We start from the raw sequence: 25,715 nt of genomic DNA on the forward strand, positions 1-25,715 counted from the left end.
CGTTTTCGGCTATAGTCTATAATTATTCTGCAGTAAATGTGTTTACACCAATGGCAGGAACATGGAACGACACGGTGACCAGCAGACATCCAAATTTAGAACTGCGCCTCCAGCAAATAAAGTGTAAGTCTAATGCCCATAACTTTTGTTTGATTGAGAATCAGTCAATCATTTGCAAAAAATAATTTAAGCGATTTTTATGCTGCCTTTAGAATGTTTCTCGTAAGGTGTTTGAATCTCCGTTTGCAGTTCAGAGAAGTTGCTTTTCAAAAGCGGCAATGACATTTCCGCAAACTTCGCGCTGCTGTTAGCGCACGCATACTGTCACAAGCGCACACTCATAAAGCTATTTGTAAATATAGAAACTGTAGCCTGGCGGTATTTTCAGTTAGTCTGACTTTATTTGCACGAATCAATCGAGGGAGTGGTCGATGTCGCAGAAGATAACAAATTTCCTCCTTAACATTATTGATGCACACATACAGCGACGAGTGTTGTTAATACGAAAAAAGAGTAGTGAAGGAAACCTGTAGTTCTTGTTAATAAACTTATTTGTTAAAAATCGTAGACAAAAGCGTTTTATATACAATTTTATAAATTATCTCATTTCAGCATGCTGCAAATCAGGGTTCTCAAAGTAGTTTCCCTTTGCAGCAAACATATTACAGGGTACTTCAAATTAAAGTGAACACATTTTTTTATTGGTGGAGGAAAAATACAAACCAATGTTAAGTTGAAAAGCATAGATTTCAAAACATTTTTATTACACATGGTTGCAGCTTAAGTTTTATGTAGTTAAGGAAGAAAAACAGGTTTTTTTTAATTTATTGCCTGTATTGTATCAAATCTGGCTTATTTTGAAAAAGGAATGTACAGACAACTTTTGTCATCATTAATAACACAACTAGCAGAACTCTGAAAGACATACTACTCAGATCATCAAATAACAGACCATACCTCTTATTAATGCTATTATATGACAATTTTAATATTTAAAGAAACAGATTATGTACACTAACAATACACCATTTATACAAAAAGTAAGTGTAGATGGAAAAACTGGTATTGTACTGCTGTAGCTAAGGGTGGAAACCCACAACAACAATTACTCACTTTTGTGCTACAGATTGAGCACCAGGTCTATCAACAGGTGGATTAGCTTCAAATGATAAACTTTACTAGTAAAATTTTCTCTTTAACTGCATACACAGTGCTGACTAGTATAGGTTCCTGATATTTTTTTCTAAGCAGAATGATTGCAGCCTTTTACCATCTGTCACAGCTTGATTTTTATTATATCTTTTTATGCAGGACACAGGAAAAGCTCTGGCAGATGTCCCAGAAGTCAGAGGAGTCCAAGAAGTCAGGCAAAGGAGTGACTGTCACAGACAGCATCCCAGCATCCATTAGAGTGACTACTGACAGACATGATGGCAGTATGGTTAACCCTGACATTCTGAGGCAGCAGCTGTTGGCTGGTGGCCAGCAAAGGCCATTGTCTGTTTCACCAGACAGACAGCCAGTGACAGTGCATGATCGCAAAGGGTCCAACTTGGCACTTCCCATGCGGATTAAAGAGCATTTGATGGCTGCAGCAAGCAGAGACAAAGTCCCTAGTCCCTCAAAAGATCAGGCGGTGTCACACACAACTAAAAGCTCCTCACTAAGCCGTGACATTTCTCCTTCACGCATCACAGCACAGGTGGTATCGGCCATGTCTGAAAGTGCACAGCAGACTTTGTTGTTCTCCGCCCTAACAGGTCAGATGTCTGCACCTCCATTGATTGGCACTGGTGGCAGACAGGATACACAGCACGATGCACGACTATTGGGAAGCAGACTCTTAGAAGTTTCAGGGCACCAGAGTGCCTCTCAAGGAGCTGACTTCAGACGATCACCCCTACAGTCAGAAAATCGCCCACAGACTGAAAGGAAAGATGCAGTGCTGCAAATGGGAAAGCCAGGATATCCATTTGAACATTTGGCAAGAGCAATTGCATCAAAAGAACTGTCTACAGCGATAAACAGTAGAGACCGAAGTCTAGGGAACAAGGATGTTGCTCAGTCTAATAATGTGGTTTTGCCAGGTTCTAAAAGGAGGAGTCCAGGCCCTTCACACCACTTACCTGGATACTCAACTTCTAGTGGCAACCAACAGCAGATGGAAACACAGGTGCGGACGCCTTCCCCAAAACCTGTTGCTAAAACCCATTCACCACAGCAGCAAGTAAATCATCCAACCCAGAGGAGGTCTCCAGTCAGTCCAGCATCCAGAGTTTCACCCTCCAAAAGTCTTCAGGAGAAAGTACCAAATTTATCAGTTGGTCTTGCAGAAGGACACACTGTGCAGATCCCAATGCCACCTTTTGACCTGCTGTCCCAGCATCTCCTAGCAGGGGCCATGGTGACAACTAGCATATCAAACAGCGTCAACTCGCAGCCTGCTCGTTCCCCATTGCCAACGCTGACCTCTCGTCTGGTGCAGTTGCCTCCAGTGTCAGTCACACTGACTGGGCATTCTAGCTCACAGCTGAGCACAAATCGTCCTGTTAAGCCATCTACGATTCCTGTGGCGTCTCCTCAAACCCTCTCGCGCAAGGTACCTGCAATTTCAGGATTGGGTCACCATGCTATTTCTGTGGGAACTGAGACAGAAGCAAAGCAGTTCAGTAGCCATGGAGCACAGACCAAGCCTGTGGCTGTCAGTGTTGAGAATGTTTCAGGGTCTGTACTGCCCCAGGTCTTTCAGTTTAAGTCTGTGGTAAGTAAAGGGGCTAATAGTGCATCAAGTGATAATGTGAAAGAAGTTGACAGCAGATCTGAAAATGCCGGCATGTCTCAGATTGCTGTACAAAATTCCTTGGCTCAGGGGACCTCAGACAGTCTATTACGTGTCAGCCCCATCAGTAGTGGTTCAATGCTAGTGATGAATGCTTCTGACCTGGGAAATTCTGGGATGCCAGGCCAGCTTGTGGATTTACCGGGCAGTATCTCCATTGTGTCTAGTTCTGTGTCTGACTTTGGCAAAGGGAACCAACTTTCAAATGCAGAGCACAAAAGGTACAGTCCTTCACCTACTCCTGCCCACGGTAACACCCCAATTCCAGTGCCGTCAAGTCATATGCATGCACACACACATCTGCATTTTCCCCATCCTAATCCCAAAGCTCCTATCACCACACCCCAGGTTGGTGGTGAAGGCCTGGCAGCTGCTGCCACAGTGGCACCATTGCTGCAGCCAGTGGTGAGCCTTTGTCGGTTGTCGACCAGCACCATGCAGCCTCTTACGGTCCGAGTGAAGCCAGAGACAAAGACGGTGACTTCCGTGACATCGGTGTCTCACTCTAGTCATTACCAGCCTCACTACCACCATCAGCAGCCAGTTCAGACTGTCACAAGTCAGACTTCAGAGACAGGCCCAGTGGTTAAAGACTTCATACCTGTCACAGGGTCTCCTGAGCCACCAGTGTACCATAAACCACCTCTACCCCATCATATCAACCCATTTACATTTACAACGAGAGCTGAAAAGATCAGTTCGCTGAATGGAGACAGCACTGAGTACTCGTTTAGTTACACCAAAGACCTAGGCAGTGACAGTTCTGTCGTGCATAAACTCAAAAATCCACATAGTTTGGACAAGTCTGTGTCGGAAGTTTCTGGGCTAAGGCAGCAGAATGGGAGAGATGACATTCCACGACTGATACAAGGATCCCTGTTGTCAGCGACTTGTCAGTCTATAGAGAGTAAGGGCAAATGTGTGAATGGGCGGACGACATTAAACCACAGTGACACATCCCAGAGTAACCAGAATATGGTATGTGTATTTATGCAGTTATGTTTGTGAGTGAGTGGGTAGGAGTATGTAACTTAAATGTTCGCATTAATACATGTTTATTTGTGCATATTCTTATTTTATGTCTGCCATTATATTTGCCAGTAACAATGATCATATATGCTTATCAGTTGACCAATCATTGCATGGGAGGGGGCAAGGAATTAAACAGCTATGCTAGTTTGTCATTTTCAGCATTTGCCACTTATGACACCTACCTACTTCCCAGACCTTAAGGTCATTCAAAATAAAACCTCTGAATTTTCATTTGAAATAATCCCTATACTGCACTGTACTCAAAAGTTTTACTAGACCAACTGTGGATGGCAGTGTTTGTATTATAAATTTCTGTGTCTCATGACTTTACACATCTGGTGGAGTTGTTATTTCTGGCTGGTTAATTCTTTCTCAATTTGTCTTAAAGGCAAAAATTTTAGCTTATAATGGTAAAGAATAATTACACATAAGGGAGCGAGGTAAGGAACACATGTATACTTGTGATCTTTATGGTGAATCTTAGCTAGTTCCTTTCATTTAGCCCAACACCTCCCTCAGCTGGATCAAATCCATTCTTTCCTACTGGACCCTAAAATTTCATCCTTTACTGTCAGAAAATTCTTTCTCTCACACATACAACACAAACCTGCAAGTGCAAAGTCACCACATTTGTGGTGCACGTCCAAGTTAACTGTGACCCCAGGTAAATAGGAAGAATAAGACAATGGCAGATAATTTTGCAAGCATTCATAACTGGTATTAAATAGCTGCAGAATACCAGGAATAGATGCTAAGCATTCATTGCTGTCATCTGTATTTCCTGTTTTTATTACAGCCAAATCCCTTCAACATGAGACTTCAGAATTTATCCAATTTTCCTTTGGCAACCAATATTTACAGATCAGCTTACAGGTCCCATTCTGTGGCAGTCCAGAGGGCAAAGTAAGTTGCAGTGAACAAGTACAAGTGTACAAGTAAAAAATTTACATTTATTTTTAGCTTATGATACAAACAAAAGGTTTCATCACTTATTTATAGACCAGTATGAGTAATGGGTGTTACAACAAATCATGACAAAGCTAAAGAAAATATTGTGTTTATAGCAGTAATAATACTAAATAGCAATAGATAAAAATTATTACAGTAAGTTTCAAAAAAGAAAGTATTTAATTCTGTACTAGTTCTGGGTTTCTTAATCAGCCTTCAGCAAACTTGTTTTGTTGATTATACATGCTCCAGTAATATTTAATGAGTTAATCAAAAAGGGATTAGTTTTTTTTTTTAATAAATGCGATGGTCGTTATCACCAAGAGTTGTAGTGTGTAGTGTTTGCTTCTTGGCTTCTTTCCTTCTTCCACATAAAAGCTGCTTATATAGCTTATAAGAGAATCCTGTCTCGATATAGTATTTTCCCTCTGTGACTTAGATTCTTAGTTTCTATTCAAAATCAAAGAAAAAAAGAAGTGAAAGCTTTCTTTTAGAACACAAGTTTCTACCCCTTTCCTCCCTGCCCCCTAGCAGTTACTTAAATCAGTTAATGTAAAATAAAAAACAAAAGAAAAAACCCAATTTAACTCTAGTGGTTTTATTTACCGTTCATCGGATTTTTCAGAGCTGGGTCTATCACCAGCGCAGCCAAATCACTGGATCTTCTTCGACAAAACATCCAAAAGAGTATTAACAAAGAACTAGATCAGGTTGTCCAGAGATACGTTGAGGTACATACAATCTAAATTTTATGGTTTTGAATGTAGAAATATTGTAGAATACAAATTCAGGAAAGAGAAAGATGGAATAGATGTCATATTTAATGAATTTTGGGCAGAAACAAATAAGGATTCTTTGTGACTCTAGATTTTGTTGCCATACCTGTTGGACATAGTGTGCATTGTATGTTGCATGTGCAAATTCATGTGCTTTAGAGTTGGCTATCACACGAGGAATAGGAATAATGAGCAAGATGCATAACTTTGTAGTTTATTAGTAGAACTGTGAATGGTTTCAAAGGAACAAGTTAAATTAAGTCATTGCTGTTGTTATTATGCAAGATTAATGAACGGTAGCTTTTTTGAGAAAATTTCTCTGTGAATTTTAGTATAGACCTTGAAGAAGATAATGCAAGCTGTAGCCAGTTTGTACCCTTAAATAAGTTAATGTTAAAAATGTTCAGAATGCAGTAATGATTTCAGATGACAATCATTTAATTGGACTCTTACCTTTTAGCATTTCTTGCCATTTGTGCGAATTCCTTTGAAGTATGTCTTGGTAATTTTATTTTACAAAGCTTATTTGAACTTCTGGATACAAATATTGGTAAACCATTGTCTTGGTGCTTGGTTGAGTTTGGAAAACATCCTGAGCTGAATCGTGGTATCTGTTGGCAGAAATTTTTCCATCCAGCTGCAGCTAACATTCGTTTGAACAATGGTTCAAATGCAGTCAGTGAAGAGCACATTCATGCAGTGTGCAAACAGATATTTGAAGAAGTGAGTTTTTTTTTTAGGGTCTAAGACAGCAGTTAAACTGTCTGTTAAGTAATGTTATTATGAGGATAGTGTAAACAAAAGAGGAAATTTTGGGGTGGTCAGCACTCCAACTCATTGCCAGACTGTCCTCGTGATTAAGCACTCTGGGATCTTGGATTAAATTGTTTGGAGAACCGAAGGCCTTCGAAGACTTTAACAAAAGAAATAGATTGCTAAGTCAGCCTTTGTCAGACACCAAATATAAAAGCCGAATTTCAGGACAGTTCCATTGTAGGATTGGTGAACCTGTTTTGTAGCCTCCACAGGCTTAATTGTTATCATTTTTTTTTCCCTTTGCACTAAAGGCCAAAAAGATGTACACCTCAGAGGCCAGGCGGAGCGCAACACCTATTGTAGACGTTCCAGATCATGTCTCTGAGCCAATTAGTATCACCGACAAAAGAATTTCACCTGTAAGTATAAGTTGTAAACTCTTACACAACAGCAGACTGATATCATGTGATGTGATGAACTGAATGAGTCACAAGTTTACTTCATGTCCTTGTATCTTGATAGGTGACACTTTAAATATGAACAACTGTTTTTCAGCTCTTGAAAAAACACAAAGTTTCTGACAGTGAATCTGAGAAGGGAAGTGACAGTGGTATACCGAAAAAGATACCCAAGGTATTTACAAGTGATTTTTTTTCTTAATTAATTAATTTAAATATTTCAGTTTATCATATTCATTCCTTTGAGTAATATACATGTTCAGTAAGAGTTATTTTAAAGCTGTTTACGAATCATGTAATCAAGCTGCAATTGGTGCTTAGTCAGACGCCAGGGCTCTGATGAATGTTTGCTTACCCATTTTTGGGGTAGGATGGACTAGTTCAGATGTCAGGTGGTTATGTATTAAGCACATGAAAACCTCAGCCACATTGTTGGTGACTGGGGATTTACAGGACAGGATGGAGGATCTGGTTGGGTTTGATGCACAGGAGCTTAAGTAAATTTGTAGACATCCATTTGGTGGCCACAGGTCTCTTTTGCAAAGCTTCTGTGACTTTTACCTTTTTTTTTTCCCATTGTTCCAGAGAAAAGGTCGTCCACCCCTCCACGCATCAGGGTGCGTATACAATATGTTTAAAAAATTGTCACCAAATTACCAAATTATAGGTAGATCTTTAATCTCAGATAGTTGGTAGATATAGAATAAAACTAACTTCCCAGGATATTTCCCAAAATATTTCATTTATATTATACTCAGAAGTTGCTATCTAGCCCGTAAATACACAGATGAATGCCAGACTATGTTTCAAGGGTACTGATTGGTTTATCTTTGACCATCTTGCCCCAATTGCAAATGAGCCAGCCTCGTTCCGTATGCATGTCAACTCTGTAGTTACAGAATTCATTCTATAAGTATACAATTGAATTGTATAGCTAGAATACATTCTGTACTTACAGAATGTAATTTTATGATTAAAATGAATTGGATAGCAACTTCTGAGTATATTATAAATGAAATACTTTGGTTTTTACCAAGTTTTTCTCTCTCTAGCTATAGAATGAATTACATAGCTATAGAACACATTCTATAAGTATAGAATGAAATGTATAGCTATATAATGCATTCTATAAGTATAGAATTGAATTGTATAAATATAGAATGCATTATCTACATATAGAATGAATTTTATAGCTATAGAATGCACTCTATACTTATGGAATTGAATTTTATATCGATAGAATGCATTAATAAAGAGCTGGAGTTCTCTTCCTATTAAGTATAATTTGAAGGAGCTGTGATAAGTTCCTCTGTCTGTTTGGTTCTTCACAGTTTCTGGTCTTAAAAGAATCTTCTGCGTGCTATTTTGAAGTACATAGCCCTTGTTTACACACAGTCAGTATAATAATAATGGAATCTAGTCTTAAAGCAAAGACTTCATAGTGTTCAGGGTTAGTGTGTGTGTAGCTACTCAAGGTGAATGCCATCATCATAGATATGGTCTGCAGCCTTGCCATTGCATGGAATCTTCAGTCAGTCAATAAAGTTCTGCTTTTATTAAATAGTGTGCAGGAATGATCTCACTCTCTGCTAGAAAAACTAAATTTAGAATATAAGTCTGATTGTTTTTCATTTTCACTCACAGGAGAAGTACACCACTCAAACTCATCAGATCGGACCAGGTAAAACGAGAAGGGCCAAAGGTAAGAATTGTTTAGTGATAAATGGTGGTATCCTTAAAAGAAATGTATAATTTTATTTGCCTTTGTGGATATATCCACATTTAATGCATGCAAATAGTGACATGTTACTTATAGGTTCTTATTGTGAGCTCTGTTTTCAGATGGTCTGCTTTACTGTTTCATATAATTTTTGTCAAAAAATGAGCTACTGATAATTACGTACTTGTGTATTTATATTTTTCCTGAAAGGAAAAGTGGGGAGGAGGGGGAAGGGTGGGGAGGAGTAGATGGTACAGTGGTTAGAGCACTGGCAGGAGGTCAGGTACTTGTGTGTTGCAACCTCCTTGCCCATGCTGTGCCCCAAAGATGGTAAAGAAAAGACAGGCAGTCTGGAAGAGGATGTGGGCATTGACTTAACGAAAGCTGTTCTCAGAATAATTGCAGTATCATACTCCTCACTCCCCAGTAACAAGGCTTATCTGTAATTCTTTCTATGCAGTTTGCTCAATTGGGTTGACACACCTGTATTGAATGAGGTAACCTTTTTTTAAAAAAAGATTTAGCTGAAGTTTTTGCATACTTTAAATTCCAGTGGGATCCTGAGCGTATCAAGTCAGATACACTGTTTGTGATGGGAGCCAGAGCGAACAAGTGAGTGATTAGTGTCTTAGAAGATACTTCTTTGTAGGTTCTTGGCATTAAAATCCCAGGAAAGGAGAGATATAAAGTGAAGGCATGTGTATTTACTTAATAATAATAATAAGTGCAAAATTTGTAAAGTGCATACTCACACTCCTAAGGAGTATGCTCTTAGCACTTAAGAACAGGAACAAAACATGGACAGCATACGAGGGACAGGAAAACAAACAAATAGCATATGAACTATAAAAGAATCAACAACTGTACTAAACGAAGAATGAAATCAAATGCAGAAAACACAAAGAGGAACCAAAAAACAAGAACAAGAGCTGAGATTAACATGATATTGCAAAATGAAGGTGTGAAAAAGGACTAGCATTATGGGAGAGGTTGTTAGGAGTAGTGTTTATGTAAGAGGTGACTGTGTGTTTTCAGTGCATGTTTAAAGGATTCAATAGTGGGTAGATGGCGGATATGGAAAGGGAGAGTTCCATTGTTTCACTGCTCAATAACTAAAAATACTTGCATCTGTCATCATACTATATTTTTCAATGGTAGTTTAAGGTTTATTATATCTTTTATGTTTTGTTTATCTGTAGCAGTTCTAACATTTTTTTGACAGTAGACATGATTTGATATCTTTTGTCAACAACTTTATTTCAGGGCACTAGGTCTTGGAAATACAAGGGGCCGACTTTATATTCGACATCCTGACATTTTTAAGGTAGAGGAACTTTGTATAAAATTTCATCCTCAAGGATATGCAATTTTATTACTAGGAAAAAGAACAGATATTGTTTCTAAGGGGAGATGAAACATATAGGGCACAAAAGAACAGATCTCATATACCTCATGCATCTGCCTTGCCTCTGGTCCATTTAAGTTAACAGCAGTTTTTATGAAAATGTTTGGTTAAGCGTAAGGATGTTGATATTTCCATGATGATATATATGTTTTCTGTAAGATATTTAAGTTGTTAAGGCTGCTAAAGGAACAAGCATCTTTTTTCCAAAATTATCAAAATTCCCTATTTATTAAAATCATACCTGTGATTATTTGATTCAGCAAATTTTTTTCATCTTGTTTAATTAAATGCTCATGCTTTGTCTTATCCAATGCACATGGTTATGTGAATCTGTAGTATATGTATACAAGTCTGATTATTTTAATTATTATCATAATTATTATTATCATCAAAAGTGTTTTGGAAATTGTGCTGCTCATCGTGTGATTGGTTACTGAAATGCACATGAGAATATAAATTGCTGTTAATGGTGTTTCAAGTACTCTGGAGACCAAGATGACAAGGTGTGGTTACATGAACAAAAGCTGATGCCAGCCACAGGAGGCAAGGCTTACATGCTTCTGGTGGAAGACATCATAGACCTTAGTAAAACAGAGGAATACCGGTCAGTAAAGTGTGAGCCTTTTGTAGAAAAAAATGATCAGTGTAGTCATAATTTGTGCAATCATTAATTCTCAAAAGTTTACTTTTTTATATGTAGAAGGATGTTGTATATCATGTCTAGAGCATTTTTTTTTCCTCATGGCAAATTAGATTTTGTTTATTGTATAGAATGACATCCTTGTGAATATGAAACCCAGTTATTCATAGAAGAGAGCTGCAGTTATACTTGTAGGTACAGTATGGCAACTATGGCAGGTACTAAAGTGTTCTAAATACTGCAGTATATGCAGCTCAGTAAGCTTACCTTTTGGTTGGGATATTGTACTGAATAAGTGAACTTTGTTTTTTAAACTCATCTCTGACAGGGAAAGCCCAACATTGATGATGCATGAGTGTCGAGGATTCTGCATTCCAGAGTGGATGTTAGTCAAGGTGAAGGAGCAGATGCAGGCACTTCGTTCAGACCGTGGCAAGCGCAGCCGCTCGCATTCACCGGGCCCCCTCTCAGTAAGTGTGCAGTACTTTCATTCTGCATCTCTAAAGGAATCCAGTTGTTTGCCGTACTTTCTGTCCCACCCCTGTATAATTCTTGAAGAGTTCAAACATCACTTATTTTCTTTCCATCATCGTTACCTAGCAGGAATAGGTTCAGAATATCTTGATAGTTTTTAGAATTTTTTTTTTCTTTGTAGTAAATTTTTTTCTCCCTCATTCTTTTTTTTCTTTTTTTTTTCTTTACTAGATTCTTTCTTTTTTTTCTTTTTCTTTCATTCCTAGATTTTCTTTGGTTGGAATTAAAAAAAATATTTTCATTTTGGATTGTTTTTCGTACTTGCTTTACTGTCCCTGTACTGCCCTTGAGTCTTTCATTGTGAGGGATAGTGTCTTTATTAATATCATTATTATTTTCTTCATAATTGTCATTATCAACACTATTATAAATTAGTTTCTATTTATTTTACTCAGGAGCGACCAGATCCTCCAAGAAGTCTGCCATTTTCAACACTGTATGACACTGCTTCAAATAATGATGGAGACAGTAACAAAAATAGTCTACAGGTTAGTCATCACCAGCAAAAGAATTGCACATTAACTCTGATTTCTTTTTTTTCCAAACTTATCAGTTACATTCTTCTTCTTGCTCTTTTCAGTTCAGTGTATCATTAGGCATCAAACCTACTAAAATTTGTGTTTCAGTTTATAGCTGATTAGTGATAAACAGAACTTAAACCTTGTTTATGGTCCAATTAACAATCAATCTGAGAATAACAACACTTACAGCTTGGTTTGTCCTTAACACATGATTTGAGAAACAGACACAGCAACAGTTGTTTTCGCTGTTTGTGCAGCCATCTCCAACAGATACAGAAGAAATGGAGTTTCTGTCAGCAGCTGACAATGATGATACACAGCCATCAGATATTTCTCCGTTTAATGTTGCCAGTGGTCTCGATGATGCAGCATCTCCATCATCTTGTCATCTAGACCCAGTTGAGGAAGAGCCCCAAGTTTCTAGCACATTTACTTAGGTCAGCAGGCTTTTTTAATGTTAGTGCTGTGAACTTTATTTTGAATGGAAAAAGTCCTTGATTATTTTGAACAACAAAGTTTTTATGTGACTTTAAATGTGATTAACTTTAGTGCATGTAGTAACAACTTATTTGGATTGTGCCGTTTAAGCAGTTATGCTCAGCCCTCCCTATTCCTGAAATTTTTTTTTTTTAAATGATGCATCAACTTTTTACACTTTAACACATGTAGTCAAAAATATACTTACACTCTGCAGCTGAGAAAAAAATACCCCTAAACTGAAAGCCATTAACTTCTTTGAATTTCAGGTTTCTGGTGAGATTGAAGTGGCGTTAAAAGAAAGTATGCGTGATATCTGCCAGCCTATCAGTTTCTGGGTCAGAACAAGATTTCTTTAAAAAAAAAAAAGCAACTGAAATCAGCAGGTGTTTTAATCGAACTTGGAGATTGATTGCAGCATAGAGGAACAAATATGGTGCACACCTTGTCTTGGAGTCCAGCTGACACAGCTGCATGAAGCCAAGTGAACTGAATGTTAATATTAAAACTGTCAAAAATAACCCGGTGCAGAGCAGCTACTAAAGACAAACACAAGTATTGAGATAAGTGGGTTAAAAGAAAAATATATCTATTGCATTGCTTCATGAAATGTAAGAAGCAATGCAGTTAATTCTCTTATATGTGTTTTTTTTAAGTTGTTGTAATGAAGATATAATTCCAACAGACATGATTAATTACGAGGCATACCATGCAGCACACAGGCCAGTATTCAGCAGAGGTCATGGTTGTATCTTTGATCTCAAACATTTGCTCATTTGCTTTAATGGAGTTGACATTGACCAGAACTCCAAAAAGCTTACTGAATGCTTTATGAATCAAGATGGTGGAAGAAGTGAACTTCACCATGCCTGTGGAAACAGTTCATCAGTACATCAATGGGAGGCACATCATTGACTAGGTAGGAACATGCATAAAAATGTCTCAAAAGTCTGTGTCTATATCAGCCTTGCCTTTCCTATTTTTGCATTTGTTTCATGATTACAAAATGGTTAATAGAATAAATCCACACAACAGTTCCTTTCAAATAATAAAGCAGCAGTCTTGTAACAAAACATTTTACATTTATAGCCATTTTATTTTCCCAATACAATATCTCCTTTGCTGCAAGCCACAATATTTTAAATCGTATTTAGTATTGTTGTGCTAGCTGTTACTATTGTGATATTTTAACTTGATATGTAACATATATAAGAAAAATTGGCATCTGTTTTCTGGCCTAAGATTAAAGAAATCATCATTGTCATCAGTCTAAGCAGGCAACCAGTCTAGAAGGTTGTGAAGGGCAGAAGGAATATGTGTCCAGTTATATTTCTCTTGCTGCGGCCCTATGCTCCTCGAGGAGTAACAAGGAATAAACTAAAACTATATTTCTCTGTAATTTTGTAGATTTCTGATTTGAAGGTTTAGAATTTTTATAGTTGATTTTCTCAGATTTTTTTTTCAGCATCCATCGTTGAACTTGAGTTGTAGTTATGTTTTATTCAGATATTTTTAATGTTTTTATCACTGTTGTATTCTGAAGTACTTTTGTGTCTTACACTTCAACATCTTTTTTGCGTTTCTGCACAGTTTTGGGTCTACCTTTTGATGTGCATCAGCTCTTTCCTTGATCATCTTGGGATGGCAGCAAATGTAAATGAATCTATCACTGTATGCCTCAGTCAACTTCAGAAAGCCTTCAGTCAGCTTAAAATGATGTCTTTAAGACCAGCTTGCCCTACAAAATCCATCTTGCAAAGTGCATTCGTAGGTAGAAAAAGAATAGACAGGCGGAGAGAGACTGTAGGACATCATTAAGGAATGGACAAGCTTGTCAATTTTGAACTCCCCAAAGGGCAAAATAAGATTAAGTTATTGGCAAAAACTGCCGGAAATTCAACAAGCAATCTGGTCGTGTTTGACTGCTGGAAGCACAGGCATTTACTTTGGTATGAATTGTTTGTTAGAACAATTTTAATGTCAACAAGCATTATCTTTACTTGAAAGATAGTTATCGCTTGTCAATTTAAGTCATTGATATGGCATTAATATTTATTAATTATAAGGAATTTTTTTTTTTGTTTTCGGTGCAAGTTGCTTAGAGTTTCTATGTTCATTATTACCATTGCCTCAGCTGCTAAATCTTTTTGTATGGATCATTAGAAACAGCGACGCTGAGAGGAAATTACCTTGGTCAGACACTAAAGTCGTATTTTGAAAGGAATCCATTATATCTGTTGTGGACATCTTGTGTCCAGCAGTTTATATTTAAAGGTAGTCTTGTAATATTAGCAGAAAGTTGTTACCTGCATTGCTATGTTGTCTAGGGAAAATACTGAAAAAAGTGAACAGTTTTCTTACGAGTTGTTGATAGGGAAACAAGATTAAGATCAAGGAATGATTAGAAAACTTTTTATTTTTCATTGGCTTTCAGTAGTGCCAGCTTTATCTGATCATTCTGATTAAACTGTTTGTATTTGCTTGCATCCATGAAATTGTTTCAGCATAAAATTCCAAGTTTCATGCCATTTTGCGATATCTGTATATCTGAATGGCTATTCTTATTTTTTTCTAGAGATTCGCTAAAAATTTCATGAAGAGATCTCAGATTTTTTAAAAGTATTTTATAGTATTTATGAAATCTTGAGAAATTGTCAATAGGCGTAATAACCAGCAGTTTAAAGTTAGAGAGATAGTGTGTGTGTGTGTGTGCAAAGACGTGTTTGTGCAATAGGCGTAATAACTAGCAGTTTAAAGTTAGAGAGAGAGAGTGTGTGTGTGTGCAAAGACATGTTTGTGCTTATACTGATTGATTTTTATTTGTGGAAAAAGCTCCACAAAAAACTTTTTATTCCAATATTTGGTTGGTTAACTGTATTAGTACTCTGTAAATGAAACCCAGCTAAGTGGCAAGCTACCTTCCATTGTTTTATCATTGCTCCATACAACACTGTTGTCATGAAAGGGGGCAATGAATGTTTGTACCATGAAGGAAGAGCAGTCCATCCATCTATTCATTTTAGCCAGTCACAGATAAAATCATTATTAGGCTGAGGAATAGAGTACAATTGAGGACAGCTTGTTAATATGTTGAAAATTAAACTAGACCTCCTGCATGTTGACCAGGAGGACACCCACATTTTACACTCTGTGAACCTGCAGCATGAGCAGGAAACAAGTAGTAACAAATCTGCTGGATTAAGGTCAGCAGTGAAAAATATGGGCTTGTAGAAAAGGATATAAAATTGCTTCGGTCTTATATACTAAGCCTGTTACTTGGCCACAGTGTGCATCATTCTGGTTTGACTAATATGTATTACATGTAGCTTTATTGATGTCATGATTCAGTGTTGTTTTGGGGAGGGAGGTTTTGTCTGGCTATGCATAAAACCCATGACAGCCTACCTCGGTACACACCTTGCTTACTTTTGAGCTCGAGCTATTTATTATATCTATGGATATGCTAAACTTTAAGGTAACTTCATTGAAATGCCTTTGTTTCCTTTATGTTGTTGTCTTGACTGCCATGGTTTTTCTACCTTAAGTTTTGATTTGTAGAAGGCATTGCTGTTAAACAGGTACACGGACTTTTCGCCGACGGACGTTTCGGAGCCGGACGTTTTGTCGACTGGACGTTTCGCCGCTGGACGTTTCGGAGTCGGACGTTTTGCCGACTGGCTTTTCGCCGCCGGACGTTTCGGCGCGGGGCACTTCATTTCGGCATTTCACGCGGGACCTTTAGGCGAAGTCAAGTGTGTGACGCCCCTTAGCTCACACATTTCTCTCGCCATTGTATCAATGTATCAGTGAACTCTCTCTCACTATCCCTCCTCATGTGAACCGTTAGCTCACACATTTCTCTCGCCATTGTATCAATGTTTTTTCTCAAAGCTGTTGCGCATAATCTGTGACAATCAAAGTGAACTGTCTGTGAAGTCTGTGTGTCAAATTTGTTTGAAATAAAGAATTATTGTGTAATCTAGTAGTTACTTTCATTCTTTGAGAAGTAAGCTCTCTCTCTCTCTCTGACATAATGCGGCGAAACGTCCGGCGGCGAAAAGGCAGTCGGCAAAACGTCCGACTCTGAAACGTCCAGCGGCGAAACGTCCAGTCGACAAAACGTCCGGCTCCGAAACGTCCGGCGGAGAAACGTCCGTCGGCAAAACGTCCGCACACGGTTAAACAGGGTTAACCGTAAATGATTCATTTGGAATATTTTGCTGAACAGTTAATTATATTTTTCTGCCTTTTTAATTTTTTCATGAGCGTTCAAGTGATTTTTTTTTTACATTAAGATGCAACTTAATAGCTTTTTCATTTTAAAATCTTAGACAAATATTTACCACAAATTTTTCTTATTATCATGGCAATGCACTCCTATGCCCCTAATTAATTGGTAAGAAAGAGAAAGAAAACCAATACAGTAATGTACAACAGATACTTTCTTAAAATATGACAGTGCAGGATATAAATGCATAATTTACTATACTCTTGTTGAGTTGTCTCTCATTACGGCTGTTCAGTGTTTCAAACTTAGAGCAGATACATGTTTTTATAAACTGTTTGCACTTGCAAAAGAGAAGTTCTTAAATGGTTGTAAAAACTGCATGCCTTCTTGTATATTGCTGCTTGCAAGACTTGGGCAAGTGTGAGGTTTGAAGCACATTATTGAAGTAAAGGAAACATAATTTATGTCATATTTAAAAAAATAATTATTTCATTTTATTAATATATAACAAGGAGAGTCGGCGGGGGGTTGACAAGATTTTAGATCAATAGTGAATAGTGAAACATTATTTTGGATGAAAATTTAAAAAAAAAAATTTATGGGCATGAATGTAATAGTCTTTTGCTAGAATTTCAATAATAATCATCATGATGATGATAGCCACTACATTAGTTTCATTTCATAGAGACTAGTTCACAATCCAAGTCAAATACAGAGACATAGCAAAGACTTGTATTATTACATTATATGCTGATATGCTCTTCTTTAAATTGGAAGCATCCATTTCAGCTTAGTGATTGATTACACTGTTGTCTGCTCTGTCATGTTGCATGTACAATGATTCTTTTAAACTTGAAGGGGGTTAAGATTTTTTTTTTTTTTAAGTATGCATGAAAGCATTTTAATTCTGTAGTATGATCTACTTCTAAAATATGTTTGCACTTGGCTGAAGCATCAGTTTTACTTAGACATTATAGTACAGCATTGTCATATTTTTTTTAAACATTTGAAATCTGTGCTGATGGTATGTTGGTGAAATTATTTTGCTGAAGTTCTTTCTGTGGGATAAAGCTTAACATTACTGTAACTTCTGAACTGCTCTATACCCATGCTTGATTCAGTCCTTCTTGTTGTAAACCTTATATATTTTAAGTATAAATAGAAAATTGTAAAAACTTTAAAAATATTTAAAACAATTTCTACTCTGTTCTTTTGTCAGTACTAAATTTAATTACATCTCCTTAAATTTAACAAAAATGGCAAACACTTGTCACAGACTTTTCGTTAAATATAATGTTTCTCATAGCACATGATAATGTGTTGGCATTGTGTTCATAAAATTCCACTCTGTTTATGTGATAAGCCTCTTATTCAACCAGAGACAAGTCACAGTCTTAGTGTTCATGGATAATGATACATGTAAATGTAGATGTACAAGTTTTTTTAAAATCTGTGTTGCTTCGTTTCATTTTCTTTAAAATTTACTATAGTTTAATCAAATTTACCAAAAAAAATGTCAACATATTTTGACCTCATGCTTCTGTACAAGTAGCCTTGTTCCCAGGTTTAACAATTCAAAAGTGTATGCTGCATTGCTGTTTAAAAGCATAAGTTTTTCTTAATGTTGAAATGAAAGCTTTTTTCCCACGAATTAACAAGTGGAGACTGTGGAGAAAATAACAATAGTCTTGTCATATATTTTGTAAAACAAGGCTTTGGTCAAGTTTATGCATGCGTTGTCAGGAGTACAGGCAAATGAATGGATGGACAGAAGTTATTGTGCAGACATGTATGAATGCAAACATGCATAGATGGGCACAGATGTGTGTATCTGTGCAATCAAAATAGTTTGTTGTGGATGGGATAGGTTTTGCAGAAATTGGTCTAAGTTTTAACTCTATTCAGTTGATTATTTATATTTAAAAAACATAATTTACTCAGTGGTTTAGCAAGACTTTATGAACTGTAAAGTGTAAACTACACTTGACTGTGTAGTAAATGGCAACTTGTGACCACCATTATGTTTTATGGAAAATTTGTTTGTTGACACATACCTCCATCTTCCATGCTACATTGCTTTAAGCTATGAGCAAAATGACAGAGTGTTGCAAAAAACACCATGGGACAGTTGTTCAAGATTAAAGTTTGTTTTGTTGGCATGATACAGTTGAATCATTTTGAGAGTTACTGTTAAACTGTGAATAAAATTTTAAGTCATTAAAAGAATCATTAAAATTGTAAAAAAAAAATGCATCCTCTCAAATATGTTATACCCCTTTCCCTCCTTCCAGAATTTCTTTGCTGTTGATGTTTCAATATTCTAGGGAATAAATTTTTCAACTGTGAATATTGTTCATCTCATTATGGCAGAAGTGTGAATAAATTAAGTGAATGCCAAGGCAGAAAAATTAAATATAATTTTACCCAGTTTAGACAATTCATGTCACAGACGGGTGACATGGAATGCAAGTGGATGCATGAGTCAACACGGCGCAGGCAGGTCGAGCTGCACGTGTTAAATTTGTAATCAAAGTTTAGAAGGGGATAGGGAATGATCACATATGGGGGAGTGGAAGATGCGTTTTCCACTTTTTGTGAGGAGAGGGGGTGAGCATAGGATTTTGTACAACTTATTTGAATTTTCTTTTTTTTAAATGTGGATTTTGCATACTAATTCATTTTATAATTTATTAATAGGCAAGCAACTAACCTTAGGAGCAACTGATATGAGAACCGTGAAGGCTTCGCCAAACGAGCTTTGACGCATTGGATATTATTGGCTGGAGTCTGCATTACAGAGAGAAAGAGGATGCGGTCAACTTCTGTTCCCTAGAGGCGGCGTCTTTCCTTGGGTATTCGTGATAAGTATATTTGTTGATTCATAAAACGTCAGTCCCCAGTGAGGACTGCAAATATTTTGCAACTGGGGCCAAACCCACCATAAGACTGAGAGAATCATCGGTAGGTGGACTTCCCGCACAGTGCACCATTCGGCAAAGTGAAAGAACCCATAAGCTAGAACGATGCCTGTGGAACATTGAGGGGCTGGCAGAGAGGAATTTTATACCTTTTGGTGCTTCTACATTTGCCTGGAGACCGGTTTGTGTGGCGTGTCGCTTCTCTATAAACAACCATATATCTAAACTTTTTCTAGGCGTTTGAGCTGATTACTACACTCTGCTTTAATTGCGGTTAGCGGCGTACTCTGCATCCGGCTCCAGCTTTATCGCTGCAACCACGGACGTGGACCAAGTACGTGCTGTAAGTGTTTAATGACAGCGTTATCGCGTGTCCTCAATAGCAGACGGATGAACGTACGTGTCGAAGGCACGACTAAGAGCGATAAAAAACCAGGATGAACGACCTTTCACCTCATCTTGTCGCTCCCGTATGTCGTCACACAGTCTCTTTGAGCGGCAACCGTGAAATCTATGTACACGAAATATGAGCCAAGTAATCTAGCTATTTGCATGTATGTTCATCCACATCGATCTTTCGTCTACTCAGAACGCATATGATATATAGTTTACCGCAGAGTTTTCGAGTTTTCTTGTGGCTGGCACCACTGACCTACTGAGCTACCTCCCCTGGGAAGTAATCACGCAAGTTCATGTTCTGTCGCCGGCGTGTTAAACTGTCGCTAGATTTCATTTGAAGGATTTCCCCGAATCAGAAAGAAGAGGCGTGCACCAGCTAGTGAGCAGTTATTTTTGAGTTAAAATCTCTACACAGCATTTATTCGCTGATGGCATTATATCTGCATGCACTCGAAATTGTCTCCCTTTTGAGGGAACCCTGCTTTATAATTGCTCCTTAGATGAGTTTGACCCAGTTTAGTCGCTGAAGGAGGTATCCTGTGTTCACACATACAAATGTGCTAAGTGCATGTTGCATTAATCTAGTAATGTGGCCTTTGACCTCATTATAATGTGTTTTAAAAATAAATAAAGGTTTGTTTAAACGTCAAATTAAGTTGCCCAGCTTTCCAGATACCTATACTTGTGCACAAGATGTTTAAAGGTATTTTCTGTTACAGGTATAACGAGGAAAATGCGTTTATCGCCTAAGCTTTGTGGTAAGTCAATATGTGTGCGCACGCGCGTACTTGTATCTGTGGGAGGGAAAGAGAAAGTCAGTTTTATGTGTAGGCACATCCATCAGGCGTACAGGTGTGGAAGACACTTGAAGTGCTGAAGGTGCCAGTCCACACAACTGCCAAAAATAAATAAAAGTCCTCAACACTGCAAGATTATATCTTTGAAACTGTACCTTATCAACTGCTCATTTTCACATCACATTAGTCACAATAATAAAGTCCAATAATCAAAATAATGCATTCCAAAAAGTCAAGTATAATTTATGATCGGTTAATTTGTTTATTCATGGTAGCAAGCCTGGCCGGTCGTGTTGCATTGGTAACAGGATCCACCAGTGGTATTGGCTTGGGGATTGCAGAGAGTCTAGCCAAAAGAGGATGTGATGTCATCTTACATGGATTGTGTGGACCTGGGGAAATGATAAATTCCAAAACTGTTATTGAAGGGTACTCTGACCTCTGCCTTTTTTTTTTTTTTTTTTTTAATATTACTGATGCCTAATTTCCATCAAAATAGCTCATTGGTATCATCTTCCAGCTCATGAAAGTATGAGAAATGTGTGTGTGTGTAGGAGAAAGTGAGATTAACAGTGAATGAATGACTGTATACCCATGCATATTATAATTTGTTGATATCAGTAAATTCTGTTTATAAGAGGAAAAATCTCTCTATATACTGTATATATATATATTCATCACAATGTAAAAAGTGTGTTCTTATATTCTTCCTGTATATTGAAATGGCTAATTCATTGCATCTTTACCATTGCCTTACATGAACAGTTCATTTATTTGTTCCTCTTTCTGTTGTTTTCCAGTTCTTTCTCTGTTTCAGTGCACTTAGTAAATTTATAGTGCAATGATTAATTTATACTTTTCTGTTACTGCTCTTTGTCAGTCATAAAGTTCGGACTCATTTTGAAGATCATGACCTTTCTGATGCTTCTGAAGTCTATAAGATGGCTGATTCAATCGTTAAGGCATTTCCCAATGGCATAGACATCCTTGTAAACAATGCAGGTAATAACCTCAGGTTAACATCTATTGAATATTATATTCATGTATTGCATATCTAATATAGTTTGGATCTTGACAATAGTTTGTCACATTTCATCACTTTAGACTAAACAAATCACTTTCATAAAAATAAATTTATTAATTTTTTTACATAAGAAAAGATTTTATTAAAAAGATATGTTACATTCTGTTCTAAGATCTAAATAGTTAATTTACTGAGAAGTAATACTAGTGATTTATCCTTCTCAAAGGGTTCCAGAGTGTGAGTGAAGTGACCTCATTTTCTGTGGAGATCTGGCAGAAAATGCTGGGTGTTCACCTTACTGCCCCCTTTCTCTTGGCAAAACAATTTCTGCCTTCCATGATATCTAAAGGTGACATTTATTTTGTGGTTGTAAGTGTTGTGTGCAAACATAAAATATATGCTATGAGAAGTCATAATAATGCTCAGAATTTTTGTGTTGACGTGTTGTTCTATAAATTGGTATATCTACAAGCACACACACACAGTTCTTACCCACACACACACACACTTCCCCCAAACCCCACACACATTTATTTTGCCTAATCCCCCAAACTAACTTCATTGTAAAATGTGAAACTATGACAGTGACAAGTACAGCTAAGGATGAAATAATTGAACACCTACAAAACATACTTGTGTGCATCCACCAAACTCACTCTGATGCCATTACTACTCCAGATTAAGATAAGTGGCATTGCTAGTGTCTTTTATGTTCATAATTCATAAATTCATGAAAAATGCAGGTTGGGGTCGAATCATAAATGTCTCATCTGTTCATGGACTGGTAGCATCTCCATACAAAGCTGCTTATGTCAGTGCTAAGCATGGGCTAGTTGGATTCACAAAAGTAAGTGACCAGTAACTGCAAGGTCTGATTTAATATTTTGTAATGTGTCTAACCTATAAGGTGAAAGAGAAATCCCCATACACTTATGCAATGCACACTCAAAATCAATTTAAGTTTGCTCAGCACAGCTGACGACAGACTGCTATATGTACAGTAGCAGTCAGGCAGCCCATAGACCATGTAATTTAGTTTTATTATCAATGCAGCTGACACCAACATATCCTTTTCTGAACAACTGTTGATAGCAGTGATATGAGAATGTACATGTGATAAGCAATGATGTGCTCTAGAAACTGATGCACTGGAAGACACTTTCTCACATATCTGTAAAATATATATTTCTGCAGGTAGTCGCACTAGAGACAGCTGGAACAGGAGTAACTTGCAATGCCATTTGTCCTGGATGGGTTGAGACACCATGTAAGGACTGCAAAGGAAGGAGTGAGAAAAGGAATAAAAATAATCTTTAAGAGGATTATCTACCACTGGGATTTTTGTTCTTGAACTTCTAGAATCAAATATATATATATGCATACACATATTCACATTTATTCACAGACATTCACTTTTTTTCTTTTTCTATTTTATTTCCTTAGTGTTCATCAAACAGGTTGAAGCAAAGAGTAAAGAACAGAATATTTCCTTTGAAGAAGCGAAGGTAAGCAAAACATTATTTTTGTTAATGTTACTAGACTATCAACATTTGCAGTTTGAAACATGAAAAGTACTGGTTATTTTTTTCATACATTCTTTGTCTTCTCATTCTCTCTCAGCACACACATACATGCAAGTACATTATATTTATACATATATGAACCACTTATATACTGGTTAATTTCCATTTACATGCTGAAGTCAATTTTTTTAGAAAACAAGTTTTCATCAATGCATCAGTATGCAAAAACTAATTTTAAAAGGCATGGAAAAAAACATTTTGGCCAATGATATAAAACAGTTGCATAAGATTTCAGTAAACTTTACATATAAAGAATATTTTAAAGATGGAAATCCAAAGAGTGATTAAAAAAACCCTATAAACTCATTTTCACTATTTCAGATCAATATTTTATAGGTGAACTGGTCTTTGTCTGCTAAGGCATTTTGCTCTCCAAGTTGTGCAGAAGAATTTTGTGTATGATCGCTAATTTTGTGACCATTCTTTAAGTTGCTTTTCATTAAACATCTCTGTTATTTTTAAGCGTCAGATGGTCAACAGTCATGCCACACAGGAACCAGTGAAAGTGGAGCATGTAAGCTTTTAGCTTGAAGAGGGCTATTGTTGACTGCATTCAACTCTTCATAACAGCAATAAGAGTTAGCACAATTGACTGTAGGATAGAAAACAGGCACTCTACCGATCTGTGTTTATCTGATACATAGTTTTTATCCAGCATAATTTGTAAATAATTACACAACGTAAAACTCAAATTGTATGCTTCAGTATTTATGAAAAGTAATTGCACCTCTGATCTCATAAAACAGACTAGAAACCTGTTCCTTATGTTGCATGACATAAGAAATTATACATCGATTAAAAATGTTCATTAAAGATATGTTACATTAAAAAGATAATAAAAATAACCTAATGTATGTATCATTTAATCTTATGATTACAGTATGACTAATTTTTTTATAAGCATTTATTATCAGTCTGTATACATTTGCTTTTTCAGATTGGAGAATTGGTGGCATTCACATGTTCCCCAGCGTCTGATCAAATCACTGGCTCATGTCTTGTTATTGATGGGGGCTGGACAGCACGTTAGTTACCTGAACTTCATTTCAGCCCACTGTAGACCAATAACCAGTCTATCAATATATTCAGGATCAGTCTGGCATGGACTGCATATCCATTTGCATTTCCTTTCCCATTTATAAATTGACCACATTATATAGCCAAATTAGAATATAGGTGTAGTTTTATTGCTGCTAATGTAAAAGGACAGCATAGTGTTTCTAGGCAATGCACTTAAAATGTATTTTTTAAAGAGCAATGAAAAAGATGTATTTTTTAAAAGTTTTAATAAAGTTTTTCGGTCACAGTTTTTACAAAGTTATTATTGGCAGAAATAGCCATCCTTGTTGAATAAAATATCTCTATGTTTACTATGTTAATTTGACTGAAATATAAATATATTTGCTGGTAACTTGTGCATTTTTTCATAGCATGATAGGATTTATTCATTTAGGATATAGGATTTAGAGACTTTCAGTGCTATTACAGGTTTATGCAATTTGATTGAAACGGTGCTCACACTTTTTTAAAATAGCTCTGACACAAATTATACTGAATGTAGGGATATATAAAAATAGTTATATATTTTATTTTATGGTAAAAGTGTGAGGCAACTTATTGTTATTAGATGTTAAAGTTCTTACGCACATTTTGAGTGCATGTCAGGTGCATTGCTGGAAATGCTAATTGCAGTACAAAACTGATCGACAATGTGATTAGTAAAATATGAGTTATCAGGTAGATGGATTTTTTCATTATATTTTTTCTAACTTCAGTGTTAATTGATTTATGGGTAAATTTTCACCCACTGTGCCAAAATGATCTTCAATGTGTGCAATATATAATAATTTTATAATTGGTGTGAGCCGTATACTTATTTCAGCATTATTAAAATCTAAATAAATTGACGTGGCAGTCCAAGTTTCTTATTTTTGTACTTGATTTTTTCTTAGGTATAGTTTTGCTAAGCTGCAGTACGTTATAGATGAGGATGACTGAAGGAATGGCAAGAAACTCAACTACACATTTTTTGAGTGAAGCGACTTTTCTCCTTTCTAGTTTCAAATACAAGGACATGTAGGCCATCGAAAATGTCTGCCAATGAACTTAGTTTCAAATCAGTGGTGTCTGCATGTCTTCTTCAGTTTATTCTTTCTGCATTATCTTTTAAATATCCAAATTTTCTTCGCCACTTGTGTGATATGATGTTTGTTGGGAAAATTATATAGCTTCAAATCTCAAAGTAAGGTGACCAGAAGTTTCGGGAGCGAAAGCGGGACACGTGCCGATGATGGTGTCGTCACCGTCAAAAAACGCCAAAAAAAGTGATTTTTAAAGACAACCGGGACATTTGATGGACTTGCCAGAAAGCCAGAAAGCGGGACATTGGGCGTCCCGCCCGATATTCAGGCGGGACACGAGGTCAAAAGCGGGACTGTCCCGCCAAATGCGGGACGTCTGGTCACCTTATCTCAAAGGCATGCTGGTGTAAAGATGGCTTACAGGTCACTTGTTTTATGTCTCCAGGGCATACAGGTTTATTGTGGTTTTTCGGTACAAGTCAGCACAATTATGCTATACCTGGAAAAGTTAAAAAGGAATGCATCCATGGGGCAGAAGAATTGAAGGCAAACAAAACAAAATATATGTATATTCACATA

At 36.8% G+C, this 25,715-nt stretch overlaps 2 protein-coding genes across 9 annotated transcripts; both read left to right on the forward strand.

Moving 5' to 3' along the window:
• The first annotated feature begins 18 nt into the window (after positions 1-18).
• Positions 19-18,681, forward strand: LOC112562155. Of its 3 annotated transcripts, none has more exons than XR_003098799.1 (17): positions 19-123; positions 1,312-3,817; positions 4,668-4,774; positions 5,445-5,550; positions 6,217-6,318; positions 6,663-6,770; positions 6,907-6,984; positions 7,395-7,426; positions 8,454-8,511; positions 9,083-9,141; positions 9,793-9,853; positions 10,414-10,538; positions 10,903-11,044; positions 11,504-11,596; positions 11,887-12,066; positions 12,376-15,684; positions 16,293-18,681. XR_003098799.1 is itself a non-coding variant. In XM_025235216.1 (16 exons), the coding sequence occupies exons 1-15, from the start codon at positions 62-64 to the stop codon at positions 12,064-12,066; spliced, it is 3,819 nt and encodes a 1,272-aa protein (XP_025091001.1). In that variant the 5' UTR covers positions 19-61; the 3' UTR covers positions 12,376-15,807. The 3 variants fall into 3 exon arrangements, 1 of the variants encoding a protein (XP_025091001.1); XR_003098800.1 differs by lacking the exon at positions 16,293-18,681 and having other exon boundaries at positions 12,376-13,025; positions 13,697-15,807; XM_025235216.1 differs by lacking the exon at positions 16,293-18,681 and having other exon boundaries at positions 12,376-15,807.
• A 483-nt stretch (positions 18,682-19,164) lies between these two features.
• LOC112562279 (D-beta-hydroxybutyrate dehydrogenase-like) lies at positions 19,165-24,975 on the forward strand. Of its 6 annotated transcripts, none has more exons than XM_025235422.1 (10): positions 19,165-19,586; positions 20,371-20,409; positions 20,724-20,877; positions 21,329-21,450; positions 21,699-21,821; positions 22,216-22,319; positions 22,667-22,739; positions 22,916-22,977; positions 23,519-23,569; positions 23,993-24,975. In XM_025235422.1, the coding sequence occupies exons 2-10, from the start codon at positions 20,385-20,387 to the stop codon at positions 24,083-24,085; spliced, it is 807 nt and encodes a 268-aa protein (XP_025091207.1). In that variant the 5' UTR covers positions 19,165-19,586; positions 20,371-20,384; the 3' UTR covers positions 24,086-24,975. The 6 variants fall into 6 exon arrangements, with proteins under 6 accessions (XP_025091207.1, XP_025091204.1, XP_025091203.1 ...); XM_025235419.1 differs by having other exon boundaries at positions 19,166-19,595; XM_025235418.1 differs by lacking the exon at positions 19,165-19,586 and adding an exon at positions 19,674-20,030.
• The last annotated feature ends 740 nt before the right edge of the window (positions 24,976-25,715 follow it).

This window comes from Pomacea canaliculata, linkage group LG4 (genome assembly GCF_003073045.1).
Source record: "Pomacea canaliculata isolate SZHN2017 linkage group LG4, ASM307304v1, whole genome shotgun sequence".
NCBI lineage: Eukaryota > Metazoa > Mollusca > Gastropoda > Architaenioglossa > Ampullariidae > Pomacea > Pomacea canaliculata.

What these genes read in the sequence shown, in the direction of transcription:
- LOC112562155 (XM_025235216.1), top strand. Translation starts at nt 62, where the DNA reads ATGGAACGACACGGTGACCAGCAGACATCCAAATTTAGAACTGCGCCT. An exon ending in CCCAGAGTAACCAGAATATG is followed by an intron (nt 3,818 to 4,667) that starts GTATGTGTATTT and finishes TTTTTATTACAG; the next exon opens with CCAAATCCCTTCAACATGAG. An exon ending in GTGGCAGTCCAGAGGGCAAA is followed by an intron (nt 4,775 to 5,444) that starts GTAAGTTGCAGT and finishes CGGATTTTTCAG; the next exon opens with AGCTGGGTCTATCACCAGCG.
- LOC112562279 (XM_025235422.1), top strand. Translation starts at nt 20,385, where the DNA reads ATGCGTTTATCGCCTAAGCTTTGTG. An exon ending in TCCAAAACTGTTATTGAAGG is followed by an intron (nt 20,878 to 21,328) that starts GTACTCTGACCT and finishes GCTCTTTGTCAG; the next exon opens with TCATAAAGTTCGGACTCATT. An exon ending in TTTCCTTTGAAGAAGCGAAG is followed by an intron (nt 22,978 to 23,518) that starts GTAAGCAAAACA and finishes GTTATTTTTAAG; the next exon opens with CGTCAGATGGTCAACAGTCA.